The following is a 24,218-nucleotide window of genomic DNA, read 5'->3' on the forward strand; positions in this document are numbered from 1 at the left end:
TTCGTGTTGTTATGGCAACACGGCACCAATAAAAAATTCTAATCTACTGTAAGTGATCACAGTATTTTAAGTGCTTGCCTATAACTGCCCTCAAAGGGGAGGAGGGAAGAAGGGTTACAGTCTTTCAAGGAGCAAAGGGTTGGTGTCCATTCCAGCAGGTGTCAGTAAAGAAGCTGGTGAGATGGGGAGAGGTACCAGGGTGGCCCTGTGGTAGACCTGAATCGGAAGGGATGTGGATTGCAGAGGGATGGATGGTAGTGAGGGTGGACTAGAGACCCTTCGGGAGGCTCTGGAAAAAAAACATCGACTGTCGAAAACCATAGTTCTTCCAGCAGGCGTGTTATACTCGGCTGGTGCTGCACAGCCTGCCACAAATAAAACGCAAGATTCTGGACCACACAGGCAGCCGATCCTTTATGGTCGCTTCTCCTTCATTGGCACATGAAAAAATCTCAGCCTCCATGAGTCTGCTCCTCCTGTGAGTGGGAATTAGTCATTTCCAACACCATGCTAATTAAGACTACCTTAAAGTAATGGAAGTAGGCAGCAACATCCTTCAATACAAATCATTCTCACCTCCGCGGGCCACATGGTACGTTGCCTCTCTGTTGCTCTATCTGTATTGAAAGTGAATGTTTATAGTCTCAGTTCATCAGCTCACATTAGCCTCATGCTGCATATTTAAACACAGAACAATTTGAACACACCATGAAGGAAGACAGTGACTGCACTTTCATTTGGAACAGCAAGGGCTCATCTAATAATAATTTAGTAAATCAGCCATTTAGTGGCTCGGTTGTGCGCTGCATTGTGCCAAATATTATTCAGTTCAACTGTACACTTGCAGAATTGAAATTCAGACTCCAGTCACAGGCACTGTTTTTGCTCAATGGAGAGACAAGACCCCAAATCACCCTCCCTAAAGAGCGTTCGTGTTTAGTGATTTATCATAAATACAGAGCTGGGGCAAAATAAAACTGGAGTAGGCTGTATACAATGTATTCTAATTATGCTTTTATTGTTTTAGTCTTTATGCAAAGACTCTCAGTGATTCAGAACCCACACTTGCATCAGTGAAAATACAAATAAGAAACCTTGGCATAACCACATGGCCTGTTCGCAGAAAAGGGGAGGAGTAAGGGTTTCAGAAAAGGGTAAAGAAAAACCTATCATCTTTAGCTTCCACACTGTGACACCGGCCACCCTCTCACCTTGATCATTCATTTATTTTGGTCATTTGAGGAAACTCTGTTAGCATTTTATCCAGGAACCAAAATGACTCGACTCCGACAAAAATACAGAAACAAAAGCCAATCATATGGTATATTTAACTCTTAGAAAAAAGCACACTTGTGCTTGAACACAAGAAGCATTTTTGTCTCTGCATTCTCTTGTCAAAAACGCAAACTATGGAATGGAGCCCCTTTTCCTCCTCTCTCCCCTGTATCTGCCAGAAACCTCACAGGCTAGTTCCACAACGTGTTTTGATAATGTGCTCAAGTTAGAGGCTTGGTGGCCCCTCTACTTATGCCTCTTGTGTGTGGGGGGGGAGTTTAGCTTTGTTCTGTGCACGCCCTGAAGTTGAATATAGAACCGTGTGTGGGGGTTAGGAGTAGGCATTTTTTGGGGGAAGAAGATTGTAGCTTCATTTAAAAAGCCCATGATCCTCGCAAGAACTATAATTTTCCCTTCTTTATTTTACCTTTGACTTGTTTTTTGGTAAGTTATCCCTCTCATCATTATTGTATCAGGCCCATTTTAAAGATGAGGACCCTGAGGCTCAGAGAGGCCAAGCTTATGCAGCTGGTAAATGTAGGTTTTCTATCTCACCTGACTTCCTCACTGTTAGTCTGTTCAGAATCTTCCAGTGTTTTGCCAATAGGACTGCATCTCAAACAGCACTCAAGGCAGGTAATGCACATTGACTTTAAGAATGCATATAATCTGCCAGAGTTCTCTGGAAAATAAGTGAAGGTTATCAAAATTAGTGCTGGCTATTGCTCAGGAAAGCACTAATTACATATATCTACTGAGCCAGGTGCTAGCATTAACCCTGCTTTACAGATGAGGAAACCAAGGCATGCATTCACAATGCTAGTAAGTGCCAGAACATGGATTTGAGCCAGCTACATTGAACCCCAGAGCTAGTATCCCTAAGCACTGCCTCCTAGGATTAAGAAAAAGGAATTTTGAGGAAAAAAAGGCAATTTTGCAATCCAGTCCTAAAAAAATCCTCGAGCTTGGCCAGGGCTGGGGAGTGGAAAAAGAGGGAAATGGTAGCATGGACTGAGGTTAGCTCAGAAAGGGCTGAGCCAAGCAAAAGCGGCAGCTGGTGGTGCGGATTAAAAACATGCACATACAAACATTGGAGATAATTCTTTTTCTCTTTAGCAGCAGAGTCATTGTCGTCGGGACTTGTAATGTCAGTTACTCTATAGCTGAATTCTGGAAACTCTTTCGAGTTCTTTTTTAGCACTGAGCTCTTGATGAGGGTGACCTCGTTTATCCTACTTCACATCACACCCTGTGGGCAGGGGCATCGACTGTAATTACTCATTAGTTCAGGGAGAAGTCACAGGAGGAACAAGGGGCTAACTCAGGTGTACCTCCCCACCATCCAAAACCCTCCTCTTAGACTGAAACCCTTAGAAACAGAGACACTAGGAGGTAGGTCTTCAACCTTGCTCACTATTTTCAGCCCTGAGTAACACTTCAATTAAGCATCAGAGTAATAAGAACAGCCCCAGCAGTCTCGAGGCAGTGGATTTTAATTGCAGTTATACTCAGGACCATCTGTAAAGCCTTGGGAATTTACAGATATCATTTGTCTGGAGGTGCATATAATAACCGATGATGTTTGACAATTTAAGAAGCAAAGCAAACGATATTTTTGCCTCCCTTAGATATCCTTAAAGTACAACATAGCTCCAGCATGCATGTATCACTTATTCAAGTTTAACTATACGTAGTTGTCCAAAAATATAAATATACATGCATGCATTTATACACACACACCAAACGCATAGACATAGACATGCACGCACATAGGTATGGCAGTAAATTTCTCTGTTTACTCAATGGTCCTTCTGCTTTCAAACTAGACATTTATTCCGCTTTGCCCTAGGGAAAGGGAATCCACACCAAAGACAAAGAGAAACAGAAGTAGTTAATTTTTGGCTTTTGTGTTTCTAAGAGCCCAGGCCTTGGTGACTTGAAAGATTTTCAAGGGTAATTTTGACTCTAGGCAGTTTTTGTTTCATGTGCTGACTTTACAACCTATCCCTGAAAAAGGCACCTCTGTCCATAGCCTTCTCTTTAAGCAGAGACTTTTATCCTGATCAGAAAGTCGATTTCCAAGGCCACTCAGCAGGACCTAACCCAGAGCGTCGGTCTTAAACCAGTACAATGAATTGGAATAAGAAGAGCCGGCCAGAGGTTACCAAGTTCAGCTCTGTACCTCCAAGCAGGTCATATTCACAAGGGTGCAGACACCATTTTTCACTGTATTTGTGGCGGGAAGCACCCCAGGCTCCCATTCACCAATTACCATGACACCATTTAGAAGAGAATGCCAGGAGACCAAAAAGAGGGGGGAAAGCCATTGTCATAACTCTTCTCAGGAATACCTGGTTTCACAATTTATACTTAACTGCTGACACTTGAAAAGTCGAACATTTTGGTAAAATGAATCAAGCTGTAATGTTTCTTTTATGAGATCCCCTTGCAGGAAGGGGAGGTTTGGCACCTTGTGGAGACCAAGCTTAGTTATCCATCATAGTAGTCAGCTGTCCTAGCCAGCTTCTCAGAGGTCACGCGATCGAACCGACAGCTCTTACAACTATATTATTGCTTACGGAACAGGAATTGGGGCACCAGATAAAAATTACCTGGTCTAATAGGCAGCGAACAATTTTCACTCAATAAAATTATAAGCCAAATCATTCATTTAATAACACTCTGGCTAATTTATTTGTTGACCTTTTATTATCCATAGCTCTTCAGTGGTATTAACTGCAACTCAGACAAAATCTCTTGTTCATTTCGCTTCCATTGATTTTTTTTTTTTCCATTGAGGCAATAATGGCTGCTTGAAAACAGCCTTTTTCTTTCCACTGTAAAAGTCAGTCATGTAAGTTAGTATGTCTTACGTTGATATAGCTGCCTTAGCTTACAACCTGCTTTAATTTCATGTGATTCTGAAGTCTTCTCTACCATGTTTGCAACAAAGGCACAGCTTCCTGGTGTCCCTCTAGCCACGTGGCATGATGGCATGTAATAATATGTTTGAGAAGGAAGAGAGCTCTCATCTAATCTGGACCTAAAATCAACTTTAAAATTAGAGAAGTTTCCCAAGCCCCCCCACATTTTCTTTAGACTGGACTAAAATGACTCCGATGCCTGTTGTATTTATAGCAGTAGGCCCTTTCAGATTATTTAATTCCTTTGTTCTGGAAATGTCTGCAGATTTTAATTGTGGCTTGACTTTTATTTTTCTTTAAAGTCTATGGGCAATGAGTATGTGCTAGAACGCTCGGTGAGCTTCAGCTGAAGCTTCTTATATAATAAAATACTATGAAGTCTTTAGAATGCAAGGTTGTAAAATATAATTGTTACACATTTGGCATTTTATGCCTCCCTAGAAATATCCACTTGCTACCTACACCTTATCTATGCTCCTCCTTTCCATTTCAATTTACTCTAAAGTGGTCCTTAGCCATAATGAGAATGCCCCTTTCAACAGAAACATGTTTAATTATATCCATGCTAAATGTAAGTGACTCTTCTCAGTCACAGAGCTTCTGAGTAAAGAGCGCTTAAAGTGTGACACTAAAGGTTTCTAATGATCTGAGGTCAGCTCTCTTTCAAGAAGTTCATATTACCAGAAAAATGAAAAATTTGAGGAATGTCTCAGAGAATTGGAAACTAAACAGTGCTCAAGTATTATTTTGGTTTGTTTTTACTCCTTCCCTCCCTGCCCTCGTTATATGATTTTTTAGAATGCAAAGTCTGCCATTGTGGAATTTTCCATTTGGCTGAATAAACACGAAGGACGTTGGGATATAAAACTACCCTGCACAGAAATCACCTCTCAGTACAACTAGTATTTATTGTTTTGTACATCGAGCTCTGCAGGGAATGGGCTGCAAGGAACTTCCAATCAGTTTTTCGCTTTCGGGCGTTCCGATCAGCCATGTCGCCCAGACTTTCAGAAGGAAGCGGGGAAAGAGCTAGAACTTAAGAGGCTAGTGATCTGGGTATACTGTTCAAAATCTGGACCCTTTGGTAAACTCTGGAGCGAGGAGGCAAATGAAATTAATGCTGATTCCTCTGATGTTTATTGCCTCTAAACCAGAGGTGATTATGCCACGCCACTCCATTTTATGTTGCTGAGATTTGGACCCCTTGCATCTTGAATCCCCTGATAAAGCAAAGCAGATTGGTGATAAATGGGTGCCAGGCAAATGTGCAGTGACAGAAAGGTATTGTGCTTCTTTTTCAGGAATCACCCAAGTCAACTTGACTTTATAGTTTAGCTTCTGTTTTCTTCTACATACTGCAAAAACATTTCCCACTTGAGGGAGCATAAAGCCAAGTACAGATTGTCCTCCCAAATTGCTGAAGTATCCCTGAGCCTTAATTTTATGAGGGAGTCCCCAGGGTCTTCAGAATCTGATTCAGAAATTTGAAATGAATGTTGTGTTGGTAAATGGGTATCCCTCTGGCTTTATGAGCTGGTATATGTGCTCTGAATGAAGGAAAGTTCATGCCAGATCCACTGCTCATCTGGGTTTGAATTACTCAGAACATTTAATTGGGTTTATAAACGGACTCCACATTGGACAGTTAGACAACCTTCCGTTTCACCCTAGAAGGCTAGATGTGGCCAGTGAATATGAGCTTATTGCCTACACATTTGAGGGCAGACACTGAAGAAAAGATTCACATAGAAGGGGAATAATCCTCAGAGATTTTATTGTCATGAACCCAAAAGAAAGATGAATTAGCCATAGCTGCATATCAGACATGATATGCCTGGTTCTCAAGATGGTGCAAAGACCTAAGTATTTCTAACAGTCTAAGAGTACAGTTAATAAAAGGCTGATGTACATCAAGACAAACCTCATGTTGCTGGCAGCCTCTAACTTGAGATAGTGTCTGTACCCAACATGACTCATTATATTAATCACAAAATTAAAATATAAGCACAAGCCAGCAGGAGTAAAAGAGCAAATTCATAAAAGAAAAAAAAAAGGCATAAAAAACCCCCACAGTGATCAAGACTTGACCTTGGGGAATTTATATATTGGATTAAAAGGTCTGGAGCCAAACGGAACACCAAATTTCAGTCTTCTGCTTTTATAAACCAGGCCAGATATATGCTTTTGTCATTTCATCATATAAATCAAGCATGTACTTTTAAAAATCAGAAACTATCTTAGAATAAACTTTTCAACAAGAATTTCTCAAGGCCTATGGTCTGCTGGACATGGCGGTAGGGGCTTGGAGAAGGTGATCAGATATTCAGGGCCTCAAAGGGCCTACAGCCTAGCGGTGGAGAGTGAAGACGAACACTGTTGAAATCAGAGCTAAATGGCCCCACGGCATCTGTGGCTGTGCTGTGCCAGACGGATCCATCCGCACTGTTGTTCCAAGGAGGGAGAGAGATCTGAAGCTGTGGTGAGGGTGGGATTCCTTCTGATGGCACAGGGCAATTCTCAGAGCACGGGCTCTGACGCCTAACACCCGAGATTCAATTCCTGCCCAGCCAGTCGTCAGCTGTGCGGACTTAGGGAAAGTTGGCTCTCCTCTCTGAGTCTTGGTTTCCTCATCTGCCAAAGCAGCACCTTAAGAGGCTCTCTGTGAAGACTGGATGAGTTCATGTTCCACTTTCAATAAACGGCAGTTATTTTTAGCATTAACCAAACCACCATCACCACCTTCATTCCCAGGCTTTGGAGGATGAGAAGTCATCGTAAATGGGCACAGACTGAAGCCAGTATTCCAAATAAAGAAAAGGTGAAAGGAGTGAGGGACTGGAGATGGGACAGAGCCAACGTTTTGTTCTAGGCTAGGGAGGACTAGCTAGACCAAAATAAAGAGCAGTTCTTCACATCCGTAGGGAGAGGAGATTGGATAAAGAGGGTAGGACCAGATGATGGGGAGAATCTTTTGTAATCCCTATAGAAGCCTGTACCTTAATTCTGGGAGGGTAATGTGCCTTGAAAAGTGCTGGAGAGCAATGTCAGTTTGTTGACTACTGGGACAACAAGAAGCTCAGAACTTATTTGCTAATTGATGGGGTTGCAACATAGGAAGTAAAGGTGAATCCTCCTTCCGTATTTGTAGTCCATTCAGCATCTTTATTATAAAGGCTCTGAAACATAAGTAAAAACCCATAACAATTATGCTTGAACTGTTTCTCGGAATTGGGTTTCCCCAGTGTTTCTGTAGACTCTAAATAGCTTATCCCCTTTTCTCTTTGCAGAACCCTATTCACATTATCATCAACCAATGGTCATAACAGGACAGGGAAAACCATTTTTTTAAAAATTATGTTATGTTAGTCACCATACAGTACATCATTAGTTTTTGATGTAGTGTTCCATGATTCATTGTTTGCGTTTAACACCCAGTGCTCCATGCAGTACGTGCTCTCCTTAGTACCCATCACCAGGCTAACCCATCCCCCCCACCCCCCTCCCCTCTAAAACCGGGTTTTAACTGTGAGAGAAAATAGATCAATGAAAGTTGTTGTTTTTAAAGAATAAACATTTTTTGTTTTTAAGAGAGGAGATCCAAGGCCATGAAAAGAAAAATAGTCCGACTAAGGACGTAGATTGGAAAACAAGCATTAGTTCTATAAGGAGACTCTGGGGATTTTCAATATTTAGGATACTAGTATTTGTCTTCTTTATTCCCTACTGGGTTTTTTTTTTTTTTTTAATCCAAGGATAGGATTAATTATCTTAGAAGAATCTAATCTCTACCTTCATCTTTTAAACTGCAAGCAGGGAGATGTTTTAAACATTATGGAAAGAAGAGAAAATCTCTCCTGACAAATAAATGCCTTGAAAAATTGGATATTAGTACTAGTCAAGTGCTCTTTCTTTTCAGAAATATTAAAATTGCATATTAGAATGGAAGGATCCTTATACTATACTCCCTCCTAATGCCACAAAAAATAAGACTTTAGGAACAATTTCAGAGACAAAAGATTATGTGAAACATCCAGTTCTTCCTGCTATGGGAAACTTCTTCCTTTTTTTTTTTTTTAACATCCCAGGCTCAATCATTTCCTAATGTGAAATTACAGATTTTTCAAATTACCATATAAAACTGCGAAAAAATTACACTTGTGACCACAGAAGAGATAGCATACACTATCAATTTGATTTTAAAAGGCATACATCTTTTATACTACCTGTCATTTTTATAATGCCTTTTACAAATTTAATCAATACGTTTTAACATTCTATATACTTTAAGTGCAATATACAATAAATATTCAAGTTTCATCTTAAACATGCTTTAGCCTTTAAATTGTTAAAACTGCAGTGCCCTTTCAATCTACTTACATAATGTCATAAAATATACATTTCAAGGTAAATGAAGTCAGCTACTTCAATTTAGTCCCTCAAACTGGTAGTAAATGAGAGGTTAACACTATGGTGCCAAACCCATTATTGAGTAAATTTAGCACCTTGGACAGCTCTGTAAAATCTTTATTGCTTTCCTGACCTGCTCGTCATGTTCTGTCTGTGTGTTCAGTGGCTCTCAGCTCTGATTGAAAGGCAATATATTAGATCCCCAACACAAACACGCTTGGGGGCTAGTTCACTGGGAGCGTAATGACATGGAGGTGAGAGCAATTTTCTGGTCACCAAAATCCAAGCACCTTGCAGGTCCGCTACACTAACTCATAGAGGACCCAGAAATTTCCTTTCTCCTTCCCATTTGCAGAAATAACTAATAGAAGCTGAATTACACTGGCAAAGCTGAACCAAATGTGGGCTGTCCCTTAAATCCCAAAGTCGATATTGCAGTGAAGGACATTTTAAAATGGGCAAGATATCATTTAAGGAAATCACTTTCAGGAAAAAAATCCAGATTCACTCTCCACAAGACTGCTGGTCTGAAGTGATGCCAGGCTAATGACCCGCCTATGGCCATGTGCCTAGTGGGAAAGCATGACCCAGCTCCTTGGATGGAAGAGGGATATAACTTTAAGAAGCAAGATTCACATGTTTCATTTTCAAAGGATTAAATGGTGATTAGAACCCTGGGTATTAAATAAGCAGAAAAAGAAACAGTTGGATTGTGTCACTGGAAAACTTTATCATCAAAAATATATGAGAGTAAAATGTATAGCATGCACTGGTAGTTGGAATTTTTTCAGGTTTATGAAAACTTCAAAGATCTTGGAGTTTATTTTGAACTTCTCTCCTCCCTGGTTCTGTGAAATTAATGAAAATAAGCATTGCTCAGAGTCCTCAATGATAGTGTTCCAAGACTGAAATTCACAAGCGCAGTTTCCAACTGCACCTCATCTTGCTTTTGACAAACAGGAGACTTGTTTTTTTCCTAAAATGAAAAGAAAGAAAAATATCTTCTCTGCCAAACCCAAACACTGTTATAAATATTTATTTGGAGAAATAAATGAACGTAGACCCAGAGAAGTCAAATCTTAGTAAATAAACTAACTTGATCCTATTTTGTTTTAATCTTTCCTAAGAGCTAGATAAAGCCATGAGGTTTTAGTGAAAGCAGCAAGGGCCGAATTTGATATGGGGGTAGGGTTTAGTGTGGCCATAACATAGTAAATTATTAACTGCTGTGGTCAGACAATACTGCAAACAAAAAGTGGTAAATAATCTTGTAGCTTGCATTAAAAAAAAGAAAAATTATTTCAGATGTATTGATTCAAACTCCATTGATTATATAATGCTTTACACTCCTTATATGAAATATAACTGAACTGTTTTATAAATGGGGTCTAGCAGCTTAAGGCAAGCATAAATGTTTATTGAAACCTGAAAACCCTTCTATCTCATTTTTGAATTTAGGACATTATATATGTCATAAGTAGTTACTGCGGTATGACAACTATTTTATCTTATATTATAGAAAATTTAAAATTGAAAAATGCTAATATATATCTAAAAGCTTGTCATTTTAAGAGTTGTTCAAGGATTTTTGAAGAGGCTATGATGACAGCAAAATGAATGTAATTATATCCCTATTTTCTGATCAGCGTCTACAGTATATGAAAATCGAACACTGCTGCTTCTCCATGCAGAAATCTATTGTGTAAAATATTTAAAGTTAAACTTCTTTTTGCAACTTTACCCATGGCAAAAAAAGTTGTAAACATATCTTCTTGCAAATCACATCTGATAATCATGCCACGCCTTTATGGTTGCTTCTCTCATAAGCCTCCATTTTACAAGCTTAACTTCCCTCTTCATCTTCCAATATAAATGAATCTGCAGACAATTAGGGCAGAATGAAGAGGGAACAACTTCTTTTGGTTGAAGAAAAAAATTACCACCACACACACTTTTGTAGAGTGCGCTATTTATTAGAAATAAGCATGCAGGCTAAATGTGGAAGTCCACCTAAATGAAGAGGGAGACATTTTTTTTTCTTCAACCGGAATGAAAAGCAGAGCATATATCTGGGATGAGAATGAATGAGCAAATGGGGAAAATGACAAACAATACCGGAATAGCAAAGGATTGCTATAAAAGAAGCAGACTCTGCCAGTCATGAAAATTGGTGCAGAGAGAGCTTCTGGGGGCAGGAGAATCCTTTTGTAAGAGCCTCTGACAAACAACGCATTGCCTCAGAAATGTGAGTTTACTCCATCACTCCCTTATATCCTGGCTCTGCCACACAAGGGAGATAAACAAAAGAAGTTTAATGCTACATGCTTCTAGTAGCCAAAGATTGATTGGAAATCCCTCGAAAATGACCTGTCTGTTAAGGTCGTGGTTCCTGGAATAAGCAATTAAGTACTAAATAAACACATCTTAGGGATTCATAACATGCACCGAATGACATCGATTGTAGTAATCTAGTAAATGACCTCGCAATTGTATTCAGCAATAAACATATGAGTGCTTTACTGTGCCGATGGCAGACTATTGAGTGATGTATTTTATCTTGCAATACCAATGATGCTCACCTTTTGACTCAATTAAGTGTGTATGTGAACAGGGATAAATTGGTGATTTAACACCATTCTGGGGTTCCCCGAGCTACTGCCTTTAAAGCAGTGCAGTGTCCAAGTCTGGCCAGAGGGAACTGGAACGTGGTCTTGTGAAAAGATAACAGCAACTGGCTGTCACTCGGAGGATTGCATCTGCTTTTCTCTTGACAGGAAGTCATCCTCAAAAGGGCCGCGGATCTGGTGGAGGCACTGTATGGGATGCCACACAACAACCAGGTGAGCGGTCCTGGGGCTCGAAACTGCGTGGGCCTCTGCGTTCATTTGAAGAGCGCGGACTCCTTCTTGTGTCGAGAAATGGTGAAAAATATGAAAGCCACTTGCATGAGTTCAGTGTCATCCGGACATAACACGTCAGGCTATTCAGTTCTTCTTTCTTGTTTTGTAAATCTTTTATTACCTTTTGTATAGAATCATTTTCCTTAGGGGAAACGGGACTCCATTTAAAAGGAATCTTCTGTGGGAATGTGCTTCATAATTGAGGAAGAGAGTTACTGATGTTTTATTTTATTCCTCTCAGGTTTTCAAGCAAATTTAGGAGGAAAAGGGGGGTTTAATTTTTTCTCCTAAAACGCATAATAAGGCCTGAATATAATTGTCTGCTTCTATTCACGGAGCTACTCCGTGTATAGGATTCCGATTGCTCTGGAAACTAGGAGTCTGAGCAATCATTCACTCCCTTTTTTGTGTGTCACTTGAATCAGTGTCCAGGGGACACAGTTCCACTAATACTCGGGGACACAGGGAGTCATCTGCAAACCGCCCTTAACTTTAGCAGGGGAGATGAGCTGCAGGCTGTGTGTGTGTGTGTGTGTAACACCAGAGGTCCTGTGTGTTACTGGCAGCAGAGGGAAACGCCATGGCCCTGTCACATGTGGGGTAGTATGAAGGGATGCCTAAGACAATGGCCCTTCAAAGTCAGACAAACAAGGTATGCAGCCCAGCTCTGTCCTTGAATAGGCGAGTGTCCTTAAGTGAGTGCTTCACGTCTCTCTGCGCCTCAGTTTCCCCATTTGCTATATGGGCCCGATGATGATGAGACTTGTCCTAGGTTTGCCGAGAGGTTGTGGAAGTCAAGGCCCTGAGCACCTTGCCTGGCATAAAACAAACACTGGAATAGATGGTTTTCCTGGGAGTATGACTAGGGTAGCTAAGGGGCTACTGCTTTTACTTTGCAGGAAATTATTCTGAAGAGAGCAGCGGACATTGCGGAGGCCCTGTACAGCGTCCCCCGCAACCACAGCCAGCTCCCCGCCCTCACTAACACCTCGGTCCACGCGGGCATGATGGGCGTGAACTCCTTCAGCGGACAGCTGGCTGTGAATGTCTCCGAGGCGTCGCAGGCCACCAATCAGGGTCAGGAGCCTGCCCTCCTCCCTCCCCATTGCCCTGCCCCTTCCCAACCTCAGGCTTCTTCACGCCCCCCGCCCCCCCCTGCCCCCAGACCCCACCATTTATTTGGCACGAAACCGTTTTTATTTAAAAACATTTTTTTTTCCCAATAGGGGAGATTCCTAGTTTGTGTGTATCAGATATTGCTGTAGAATTTGGGTGATAGCTATCACGACTGGCAGTGTGGTATCAGAGGCTAGAAAGGATGCATGCACTTAGCCATCTCTCCATTTGACTTTTCATCATAAACCATGAATGACAGATCGCAAAGAGGCTTGGAATTAAAGTTCTGAGGGGCCAAAGCACATCATACTTGCCCAGGGAATAAGAACCTGTTAACTCCAGGGTACATCTCTTAGATTGGGATTTATTTCTGCTCCAAAATGATAATTTATAGGCCCTACATTGCCACTTCTCACGGCCCTGCTAAGTATTTATGATCTCCTAAGAAATGTGTGTTTTGCTCGCTTCCCATTTTAATCACAGAGCTAGCACCACCAACCCACGCACATGAATCACCCAAGCCCTTCCCTCCGGGATGCGGCGATGGGGCAAGAACCAGAGACCTTCCTGTCCCCGAGCCTTCCCGGATTGCCACCCTCATCCCCGGCTTTGCCCCCACCCCTCAGGTTTCACCCGCAACTCAAGCAGCGTGTCACCACACGGGTACGTGCCGAGCACCACCCCGCAGCAGACCAACTATAACTCCGTCAGCACAAGCATGAACGGATACGGCACGGCTGCCATGTCCAATTTGGGCGGCTCCCCAACTTTCCTCAACGGCTCAGCTGCCAACTCGCCCTATGCCAGTAAGTAGACCCGTGTGTTCTGCATTTCTGCGTGCTTTTGCTCCAAGAACTGGAGCCCACTGGAGTGGGCTGTGTGGCCCACTGTACAGGGTCTCTTCAGCCTGAGGGCTCCCACCCAGGTGATGCTATGAAAGGCGCCATTTGTCTCTGGCAGAAATCTCTGCCTTCCCTTGCTCACCTTCCTCATCCCAGAGTCTCCCTCGTTGTCAGAACTTTGTTAAAACCCAAAGCAGCAGTAGGATGTCATCACCAGAACCCAAGCTTCGAGTCGGAGTGGAGATGGGTTTGACCCCTGATTCTACCAGTTACTGACTGTCGGCCCTATGCAAGTTCTCTCCTCTCCATGCCTCAGTTTGCTCATCTGTAAAATGGGGAGGGAACTAGCATCCTCCCCCCACCCCATACAGTTGTGCGACTTTGATAAAATAATGCATGGAATGAGCTTGTCCTGATGTCTGGCCCACAAGAGTCACAGTCAGGAAACCTAATTCATCGTGATGACGGTCTAAGACTTCAGTCTTAGACTGAACACAACAGTCTAAGACTTCACATCTCTCCCTTTAGGAATAGGACTCCTTTTTTTTTTTTTTTTAAATGCTTGGAATTTTTTCCCCTTTGTGCTTGATGTATACCAGAAAACAAACAATAGCAACAACAGAAACACTTTATTTTTTCCAAAAATCTGGCAAGATGAAAAAACACACATACACAAGAAATTTTTTTTTTTTTTTTTTTTTTTTTGGTGCCTTGTCCTCGCCTTAAAGAAGTTTAGCTTCAAGAATTTCCAGTACAACATTTAGATTGCATCTAAAGAACCTCAGGGAACTGGCATCTTTACATATAAACTGTCCTGGGCTGTGTTTCTACAATCTCTTGATCTCCTGCTGAGGATCTGTACCTAGATAACCAAGTTTATCTTGGACAGTGTGGGTGACTCTTCCGTTTTGTGAAATGAGGCCGAACTCTTAGACATTTGTGGAATGATAGAAGATGTGTTGTTAAATGAAAGAATACTCATGATTTTTTTTTTTTTAAAGAGTCTTGGCTAAAAAAACCTAGAAACCGTGCTGTCTCTGATGGTGGAAATGTGGAGTGTTCTAATCCTTTGAGAGAGGAAAGATCATTCTTGGCCTTTGAGAAAGGTTATTTCTGAAAGTAATACTTAGTGCCTTTTACTTTCTTGTTGACTTTTTATGCTCAGTGTGTGCTAAATTTTATATTTCCACTTTATCTGTTCGGAATCAGCAGCTTTTTGAGCGTTTAAAATGTCCCCAAATAATCTGCATACATTATGTCTGCCTGCATTATGTCAACGGGACCAGTTTGAGGATTTTGATTCATCGAAAGATGGTTTCTCATAGATCTATCATTTCAGTGTTCTCCCATCTACTCAATCAGAAAATGTTTCAATCATGACCTGAAAATTAAAAGGTGGCGTTCTTAATTAAATCAATAAACTAATTGCTATATGGTAGCAATTCAATTTAGGGGCTTGGATAGCTGTCTTCCCAAGCCCATGCAGACACCCAGCAACTTCAGCCTGAGACTGCATCTGTCAGTCTGTGAAACTTCCAACATTTAATTTCCATTAATTGATTTCCTCAGTGCTCACAAATATAGTATTAAATTCTCAAATAGGCTCTCAGATGGGACGGTTTTATCTGCATAAATGCAAATAAAACAATAAACACAAAGCCCAGCTGATTTGAATTTTTGCCTCCATAATATTTAATTATTCATAAACCACTCATGTTGAAAAATTCCGAACAGAATAAAAAATAAAATAAGACATTGCACTGGTGAACACACTTTGTGGTGTGGTGGCTGATAACTAATAATGTTGTAACAAATGGAGCTGCTTGACTATATTTCATCCTTTCCTCTGTTAACCACCCCCTCAAACTCCCCACCTCTAAATACACATAATGATCGCATTTGCCAACGAGATTAATTGCCTTCCTCAGTGAACCAGCAGGATTTCAAGTCTACGAATATTTAAAAATCAAACCTCCAGTGCAGGAGTTTTGCAATTTAAATGGGTGTTATTATTGAGCGTATTTTCACATTTACAAATCCTAAGAGATGTATAAAAATGCTGGCCTCATTAAAAGAAAAAGTACAGTGTAGAACATATTTGTGAAAACTCTGAGGATGGCGGCCCAGTGTTCCGTTCCATCAAGCATTCAGTGCCTTTGGATTGTGTAGTGCTGAGGGCTGATTCCAAGGGGTCATTTCCCCCTGATGGCAGTTGTTGCCTAGACCCATTTGAATCCCACTTCCCTCTGTCCACAGCCAGTAGGCCAAGGGAAGGCCAGCCCCCTACCCAGCAATCTAGACTCCAGTGGGCTCATGGGAAGGAGGACTTTTTCCCTGGGGATTGGTTTCTTTTGCAGGGGAGTGTAGTGGAAAAGACACTGGATTTGGGTCTGGTTCCTGGCTTCACCACATTCCAGCTCTGGCCCTTGGGCATGTCACAAAACTATTTTTTGAGTCTCAGCTTGCTCGGCTTGCTCAGATGTAAAAGGGATGTAATAGGCCCCAACTTAAGGTTGCTTTGACAGTGACATAAGATGAAAAAGACATGAAGATTCTTGTGAATGATAAAGCAATATGTAATGTTTATTACATCATGGGAAAAAATAATACAGTAGAAGGAAGTACTTAGAATTTGAATTAAATGCTTGAAAATTACTGGGCAAGATCCATACTTTTCCCGAGGAGATGGAGGAAATAGAAGGTGAGTATATGAACATACTGGTCTTGAGTGGAGAGGGCTCACTGTATGCAAAATCTCTGTCTCCTGAAGTAACCATGAGATCATTAGTAACTAACGAAATATGAATGGCCAGGCTGAAAGGACCATGGTCAGTAGAGAATGTGCATCTACCAAACTCATGTCTCCAAGCAACTAGGTTCTCTCCCTCCATGAATTGCCAAAATTCTCCCATCATTGATAATCCACATCCCCACTACTACTACACTGTGAGTATTTACACAAAGCTTCTGTCCTACTGCTTATTAATTCACAAGTGTTCATGTACAGCTCTACGGGGATAGAAAGAATTTGTGACTTTGACTTGTAGTTCTGCATTATCCCCAAATATTGCCTGTGGTAGTCTTTTTATCCACCTGGCCTCCTACCTAGCTGTATCTGTGTGTGTGAAGCATTCAGGCACAGTCGTATCCTTAGGGAACTCATAGCTTCATGGGGAGAACAGGGGCACATACACACCACTATCTGCCAGTGCTTTAAGTTGGAATCCTGGCATTACCTGCAACCTACCCTTCTTCCTCACACCTCTCATTCCATCGGTGACCACACTGTCTCAGGCTGGTCTCCTCCTGTGTCTTACATTGCCAGTCCCTTTGCTAGAACCTTAGTTTAGGCCCTACCTGGAATGCTTCATTTGACACCTCCCCCATGAAGCCTTCCTTGGTTCTCTTCCCTGCCTCTGCAGAGCTGGCCACGCTCACCTTTGTCATTATTTTGTGCTACCCTATCTTATAAGGGATAGGGTAGCACAAAATAACAAACAAAAGGAGGGCAGAGAGAAGCAGGCCAGCCCAAGGCATGAAACTTTCGTTTCATGGCCTGGGATGCCCCAGTGCCTAGCACATTGCCCAGCATGTAGTAGACCCAGAATAAACACATAAAAGATCACCACCAACAAAAGGTCGCACGTGCCAAGCACCAAGTGATGAAAGCAGCTAAGATCCCAAGCGTTCAGGGAAGGCTCGTGCTGGAAGGGTGGCCTGAGCAGGGTGGCTGGGTGAAGGGCAGAGCTGAGCTGTGTAATCTCACATGCCAGGAGAGGTGCTGATTTCTCCTTTCCCATTGCCCCACCCAGTTGTGCCATCCAGCCCCACCATGGCCTCCTCCACAAGCCTCCCCTCCAACTGCAGCAGCTCCTCGGGCATCTTCTCCTTCTCACCAGCCAACATGGTCTCAGCCGTGAAACAGAAGAGTGCTTTCGCGCCAGTTGTCAGACCCCAGACCTCCCCGCCTCCCACCTGCACCAGCACCAATGGGAACAGCCTGCAAGGTAAGCCCCACCCAGGCCAACAGGATGCCCTGACTTCACCCTCCCAGGGCCTGAAGCAGATGCGTCACTGGTGCAAGGGATCAGCCTTGGGCTGGCCTGCTTCTCTCTGCCCTCCTTTTATTTGTTCCTTTGTATTCACTCTCCTTGGCCCTGGCCCCTGGCCCCACACATCCCTTCTCTGCTGGAGTTGCCTGAGCTGTCCTCTTTCCAACTCCAGCAATTGTGCTCAGGCCCGGGATTTGCTTAAGAATACTATTTCCACTTACTAATATCAGCATTTCTCTTTTCTCCTCTTTCATTCCCTGTGGTCGCCATAATCAGACCAGTCTTTTGTGGACTCTAGCAAGTTCTCCACTGCAGGGTCTCTCCCGGGACTGGCCTTCTCCTGAAGTAGGTCACTCAACCTTCCCTTCCTGTTGCCTTTGTCAGAGTGAACGTGTGTGGGGCTGATCACGGGGAGTGCGTGAGCCATGGCCTGACCAGAGCCCTGAGGTTAGAGCACTGTAGACCAAAGGCCCAAGACTGACTGCCGGGGACCAGAAACCCCAAATTGTTACTAGAGTATTCTGGTTCATATTAAAATTGTTCCATTTTGGTCTCCATCATGGAGTATGGAAAATAAGAGTCACCAAGAATTGAGGTGACCTCTCTACTCATTGAGGAAGAAGAACCCCACCCTTTTATTTTTTTTTATTAAGATTTTATTTATTTATTTGAGACAGAGAATGAGAGACAGAGAGCATGAGAGGGAGGAGGGTCAGAGGGAGAAGCAGACTCCCCGCCGAGCAGGGAGCCCGATGGGGGACTCAATCCCGGGACTCCAGGATCATGACCTGAGCCGAAGGCAGTCGCTTAACCCACTGAGCCACCCAGGCACCCTATTTTTTATTTTATTTTATTTTATTTTTTAAAGATTTTATTTATTTATTTGAGAGAGAGAGAATGAGAGAGAGCACATGAGAGGGGGGAGGGTCAGAGGGAGAAGCAGGCTCCCCGCTGAGCAGGGAGCCCGATGCGGGACTCGATCCCGGGACTCCAGGATCATGACCTGAGCCGAAGGCAGTCGCTCAACCCACTGAGCCACCCAGGCGCCCCGAACCCCACCCTTTTAAAACGGAGCCGCCGTGTCTCACATTTTTCTCATGTGCTGGCTCTGTTGACCCGCACAAGCTCGTCCATCCCTCAGGTCGGACTGCGTGCCGGGCATTTGAAGGCCCTACTTTGCAGATGAGAAAACTCAAGGTCAGGGAGGTTATGAAATCGTTTGACTTCCGGCAGTAGTGCGTGTGGCAGAAGCTGGCTTCGGATTCAGGCTCAGAAGTTCATCTCTCCTCTTTCCATCTCCCAAGCACTGCATTACTCAGAGGGGGTAAGAAGGATGCACCCAGGATGCCTAAGGCAACTGGCAGGGAAATAATATCAATAAAATAATCAGCTGCCATTTATTTAGCACGGAACCCTGTGTCAGGCGCTGTGCTCAGCACTGAGCATGCTTTATCTTATTTGATCCTCACAGCTTCCTGGTGAAATATGAGGATATTATGATCTCCATTGTACAGATGATAAAGCTGAAGCTCAAGGAGAGTAAATACTTGCCTATAGGCATAGCGCATAAATGGTGGAGATGAATGTAAACCCCACAGGATCTGTGCCCCTAACCCCTGGACTACACAGCTCCCCATAGTGCCTTCCCTCAGTGGTCGTCACGCCACCTTCACTGATGGACGTCAGCCAGGGGGGGCGGGAGGCGTCAGGAGGGTGGCATACCCATCTGGCATCTCTCAGCCCTGTCTCTTATGTATATGTATATTATGTATTGTATGTTAGGTATATGTATATCATTTATGTTATTTATACAGAGTACACATGTACTCTGCACTGAATGCTTTACGTGGACGTAATCTTGTATTGATTCTTCCAAAGACCCTATGAAATCAGTACTATTCCCTTTACATAGATGGGTAAATTCAGGCCCAGTTTGCTCAAGGTCACACAGCTAATACTGATAAAGCCAAAATTGAACCCAAACTGTGTGATTCCAGAACCTGAGCTCCTAATCACTGTGACTTCTGACTCCAGACAGGCTCTGCTAAACATTCCTCAGAAACCTGCTGGCAAATCTGCCCAGCACAGCCGGAGTCATGCCCGGAATAACATGCTCGTGGCCCTCCCTTGAACTGCACTGGCAAAGCCATCTTAGAGGGCAGAGGAAAATAATCTGAATTACATTTCAGGCAACATTATTCACAGTGGGTCATGCCCACCTCCACACAGGGGAGCCACCCGTTCATACACATCTGAGTCTTTTTCCGCTGAAAATAATGCTTTGTCACTCTCAGTACACTTCCGGCTGGCAAACTAAGGATATAATGCGTAAGTGCATATAACTTACGATGGGTTTAACTAAGGGTAACACCTATGGAAACGGAAATCTGCCATTCTTGAGCTGCCTATCACAACCCGCATTAAAACATAGATTTGATATCAAAATAAGATCGAATGGGGTTTGTCATCAGCAGCTGAGAGGTGGTGCTTGAGAAGCAAAGGCCTGCAGCTCTTGGGAGGTCAGCAGCTGGATCCCTGGCCCACAGCAACCGAAGCAGACCACCCTTCTGCCAGGCCCAGGTCTCTGCCTGCATGTGTCCCGAGGAGAGAGCAGGAGGGGACTGAAAATAGGGACTCGGCCCAGACGGTAGCATGTCCTGGATTTAGGGAACATCTGGGGGGGGGGGGGTGTGCGTGCGTGTGCAGGCGCTCTTAGGTAATAATGGAATGGCCTCAAGACAGGGACTCATACAAAATTTGTTCATTTGTCACCCAGGGCATTTCGTTTTCTTTCTTTTTTTTTTTAAGATTTTACTTATTTATTTGAGAGAGAGAATGAGAGAGAGAGAGCATGAGAGGGAGGAGGGTCAGAGGGAGAAGCAGACTCCCTGCCGAGCAGGGAGCCCGATGCGGGACCCGATCCTGGGACTCCAGGATCATGACCTGAGCCGAAGGCAGTCGCTTAACTGACTGAGCCACCCAGGCGCCCTTAGTGTAATACTTTCAACATGGTGCTACTAGTTCAGTTCTTACACAGAAGTGGATTTTTTTTTTTTAAAGATTTTATTTATTTATTTGAGAGAGAGAGAATGAGAGAGAGCACATGAGAGGGAGGAGGGTCAGAGGGAGAAGCAGACTCCCTGCTGAGCAGGGAGCCCGATGCGGGACTCGATCCCGAGACTCCAGGATCATGACCTGAGCTGAAGGCAGTCGCCCAACCGACTGAGCCACCCAGGCGCCCCAGACCCAGGGCATTTGTAACACAAGTCTGCACAGGTTCCAAAAGTACAGAGGCTGATCCCCCCTGTTCTGATTAGCAGCCGAATCGCCACCTCTCCATCACATTTCTCACACACAGCTGCACAGTGGGGAGGGTTCAAGGTGAAATTCAGGGACACACTTGGTGCTGGATTTGCTGTTGTGGACGACATGGTCCTTGCCTTCTGTTTGAGCATGCGTCCAGGAGATTCCTTCTGCTAGTTTTTGTTTTTCCAATACCATCATGTACCAAACAGCTCCTGAGGGGTGGCAGGGGAGGAGGTATGAGTAGAGACATTAAAGTCGAATTAACTGGCACCAGTTTTTTTGAAGCGATCCTGTCCGTCTTCCTGCCACCCTCACGAGGCAGGGCCCACACACCTGGGACCGCACCTTGGCCCTCTGTACACCATCACTGCTGCCCAGGGTGCGTTATGCCATTGCTTCTGGGGAGCTCCTGCCTGAAGCTTTGGGGTCTCCCCTGAAGACAGGGACATTGGGACAATGGGCTTCTAGACCTGCAACTAAAGAATGACCTCACTGTTAGTTTTCTAGACTCTGCTTATCTATGGAGAAAGGACGTGGGTGGGTTATAGAATGGCGGGGTGGCTGGGCGGGGGGACCTCTGCAGTGTTACCGTCCTTCTCCTTTTCGTTGTTACAGTGATTTCATTTGGACCCACCTAGTTCAGAACTGTGATCATTAGGACCGGGCAAGTGACAAAGGAAGAGTTGGTTAAGCAAATGGACTGTTTAAATAAGATCAGAGGTGACACGTTTAGGCTATTTGAGGGTTTTAAAGACCTGTGTACTTCCAACTGCCACTCTACGAATTGTATATCATCCTGGGTTTTTTTTTAGCCAGCTCCTTAAAGGCCTTTTCCCCAGCAGCCCCATCTCGGCCCCGTCTCTAGTGACTGCATATATGTTTATTCCCCAACAAACACGCATTGCAGTCTCGCATGATGGTGATGACGATGGTCACAGCTACTAACATGGGAGGGCTTGTTCCCAGCCAGGCTTCTACATTATCTCATTCCCAACCACCCTTGATGTAGGCTGTTTGTTGTCCCCATTCTACAGATGCAGAAACTGAGCCTTAGAGCCAAGATGGCTCATCCAGAGTTACACAGCTAACAAACTGGGAGAGCCTGGGGTTAAAACCCTAGCAGACTGATAGTAAGTCCCTATGCTCTATGGTTACACTATTGTGAAACCACTGGGTTAGGCCCAGGTGGACTACAAAATCCTGGCCTTCAAATCTTTCCCTGTGTTAAAGGAAACACAACACCCCAGTAAAACAGACAGATCTGTCTAGGAGAGGCCGGGTGCCCACCTGTAGAAGTTCAGAGGAGGGAAAGATCGGGGAGAATTCAGAGTAGTCTCCTGGAGAAGGCTGCCATTGAACTGGACCTTGCATGAAGGGCAAGGAGGATTCAGGCAGAGGGAGATGGGGAGGGGGCATTTGAAGCAGAGGATTAAAGATAACTGGAGCCAAAGAGTAATGTGCAGTAACCAGCAAGCCACTTGGCATCCTGGAGCATGGAGGCCCAGGAAGTGGGGATGAGGTTGAACAAGGAAGTCCTTACGTGGAAGCCATAAATTCCATTCTTTCCATATATTTTATAATTCACAATTTCTCCTGCGGTGCCAACTGGCTTTCTCTCCCAGGTAGATAAAACCTTGGACAAATTACCATATGTCTGAGAAATTTTTTTAGGATAAAGCAACTCTTGTCTCAGCACTTCTGGAGTCTCACAAGATATGCTGTTAAAAAAATCTAAATTTTGTGGTTAAACAAATCTAGAAAGTGGGGTGCTTACTGAATCCCAGTCTTGGAGAGCAACAATGCACCTAAGTTTATTAAAAGCTCTGAGACAGACATCCTGCAGTTAAATAAAAAAAAGAGTATTCCATTTAGTTCTCTAAATTTATTTGCCCAGAGAACCCTTTCTGAGTGTTAAGACCAATTAACATCCCATGAAAAACTTTGGAAAATGTAGCTGTATTTTGGATTTAAAGAGAAAAGGCAGAGACGTCTTCTTCCATTCCCATCCAGCTAAAGTCATTGATAAATCCTGATCCTGACGACTCCCCCGGTGTGTCTATTTTCATAGGTCAAAGACTTGAGTGACCCACTCTGCTCAGCCATTGTCCTGGAGACGTCCTCCCCCTTCTCCAAAGGCTTATGGCCCCTAGAGCATGGATTCTATGCAATTTCAGGCCTCAGAGGACTTCATTAATCAAGAGAGAGGCAGACCCAAGGAGGCTGTCAGCATGCCCCATAGTGTAGTGATTTTAAACCCTAACCATGTCCTGGACAGTCCCTGCAATGAAAAATTAAAAACAAAAGACCAGAGTGATTTCACAGAAATTGTACACACACACTGATTTTTTTTTTTTTTCTTTCCTCACCTTGTTGGAGCTCAGGCTGGCTGGCCCCACCTGACTCTAGATATCATGTAGTCCAGCGGTGATCTCGTGGAATTGTCTTTTGCTCTGGGCACATGCTCAATTTGTGCAAGATCCACCCCCCCCACCCCCGTTCTGGTCCTGATTAGCTCATAATTCTTACCCATATGGTGGTTCGAGGAAGACCACATTCCACTCTCTCACTCCAAACTCTCCCAGCTCTGCAAAACTTTTCATTTTGTCTTTGTTCTTATCAAAATGTGAAAACCATAATGCAAAATGCATGGCCTTTCAAACCAATAGTTTTCCGACCTTCTGTCAGAGAACGTGATCACCCAGCTGCCGGGGAAAATGGCAGAGCCACCTCGGTCTTATGATATTTTGTGATGTTTGGCATGTGTTGCTGAGAGTGTTGTGTCCTCATGGAAATCTTCATGGCCCCCACTTGGGCAAGTCAGTGTGCCAGCGGCATTTCTGGAACATTCCAAGCCTCAAACACCCATCCCTCTCACCCACATAAGTAATCCTGAGGATTGCAGCACAGATACAAGAAAAACAGGTCCTAAAAACCCAGGAGCTTCCCTGCAATCATGCAGTGGGATTACTTTATAAAAAGGCCTCTTTAGAGGTATAGCAACTCAGAGGCTGCAAACAGAGAACTTTTCCTAAAATTGATCTATCGGTAAGTGTTCTGCGTCTGGAGCTTAGGAGATCACCGATGAGACTTAAGTCTGATATTATAATCAGGGTTTGGGGTGTAGGTACAAATGAGATTCCACGGTTTCCCTTAGACTCTAAGAGAAGTCTGAGGGCCAACAAGGGCAAGGTTAGGAAAGTGTGGGCAGACCAAAGCCACCCCCTAGGTACCCTCAGATAAGTCTGTTGGCTTGTTTTTAATTTTAATTATTTGCTACGAGGTATAAACTGGGCTCTTTTGTATTTTAAAAAATTCACATCTCCATCTTCTCTTGCAAGAGTTCAGAAGATCTGGTGGTCGTGAGCAGGCATTTCTGTGCAGTAACTGTGGGGAGCC

General features: G+C 43.6%; 1 protein-coding gene across 6 annotated transcripts in view; it reads left to right on the plus strand.

The window, feature by feature from the left end:
* EBF1 (EBF transcription factor 1) overlaps nt 1-24,218 on the plus strand; it is a 397,553-nt gene that overhangs the window by 367,557 nt on the left and 5,778 nt on the right. For all 6 annotated transcript variants that reach the window (XM_045901995.3, XM_045902000.3, XM_045902007.3 and 3 more), the window contains 4 exons: nt 11,381-11,446; nt 12,406-12,583; nt 13,249-13,428; nt 17,277-17,471. In XM_045901995.3, the coding sequence (XP_045757951.1) occupies nt 11,381-11,446; nt 12,406-12,583; nt 13,249-13,428; nt 17,277-17,471 (619 nt within the window). The remainder of the gene's footprint in view (nt 1-11,380; nt 11,447-12,405; nt 12,584-13,248; nt 13,429-17,276; nt 17,472-24,218) is intronic.

This window comes from Mirounga angustirostris, unplaced genomic scaffold (assembly GCF_029215605.1).
Source record: "Mirounga angustirostris isolate CCGP_5_RB_7025 unplaced genomic scaffold, mMirAng1.0.hap1 SCAF_7, whole genome shotgun sequence".
Lineage (NCBI taxonomy): Eukaryota > Metazoa > Chordata > Mammalia > Carnivora > Phocidae > Mirounga > Mirounga angustirostris.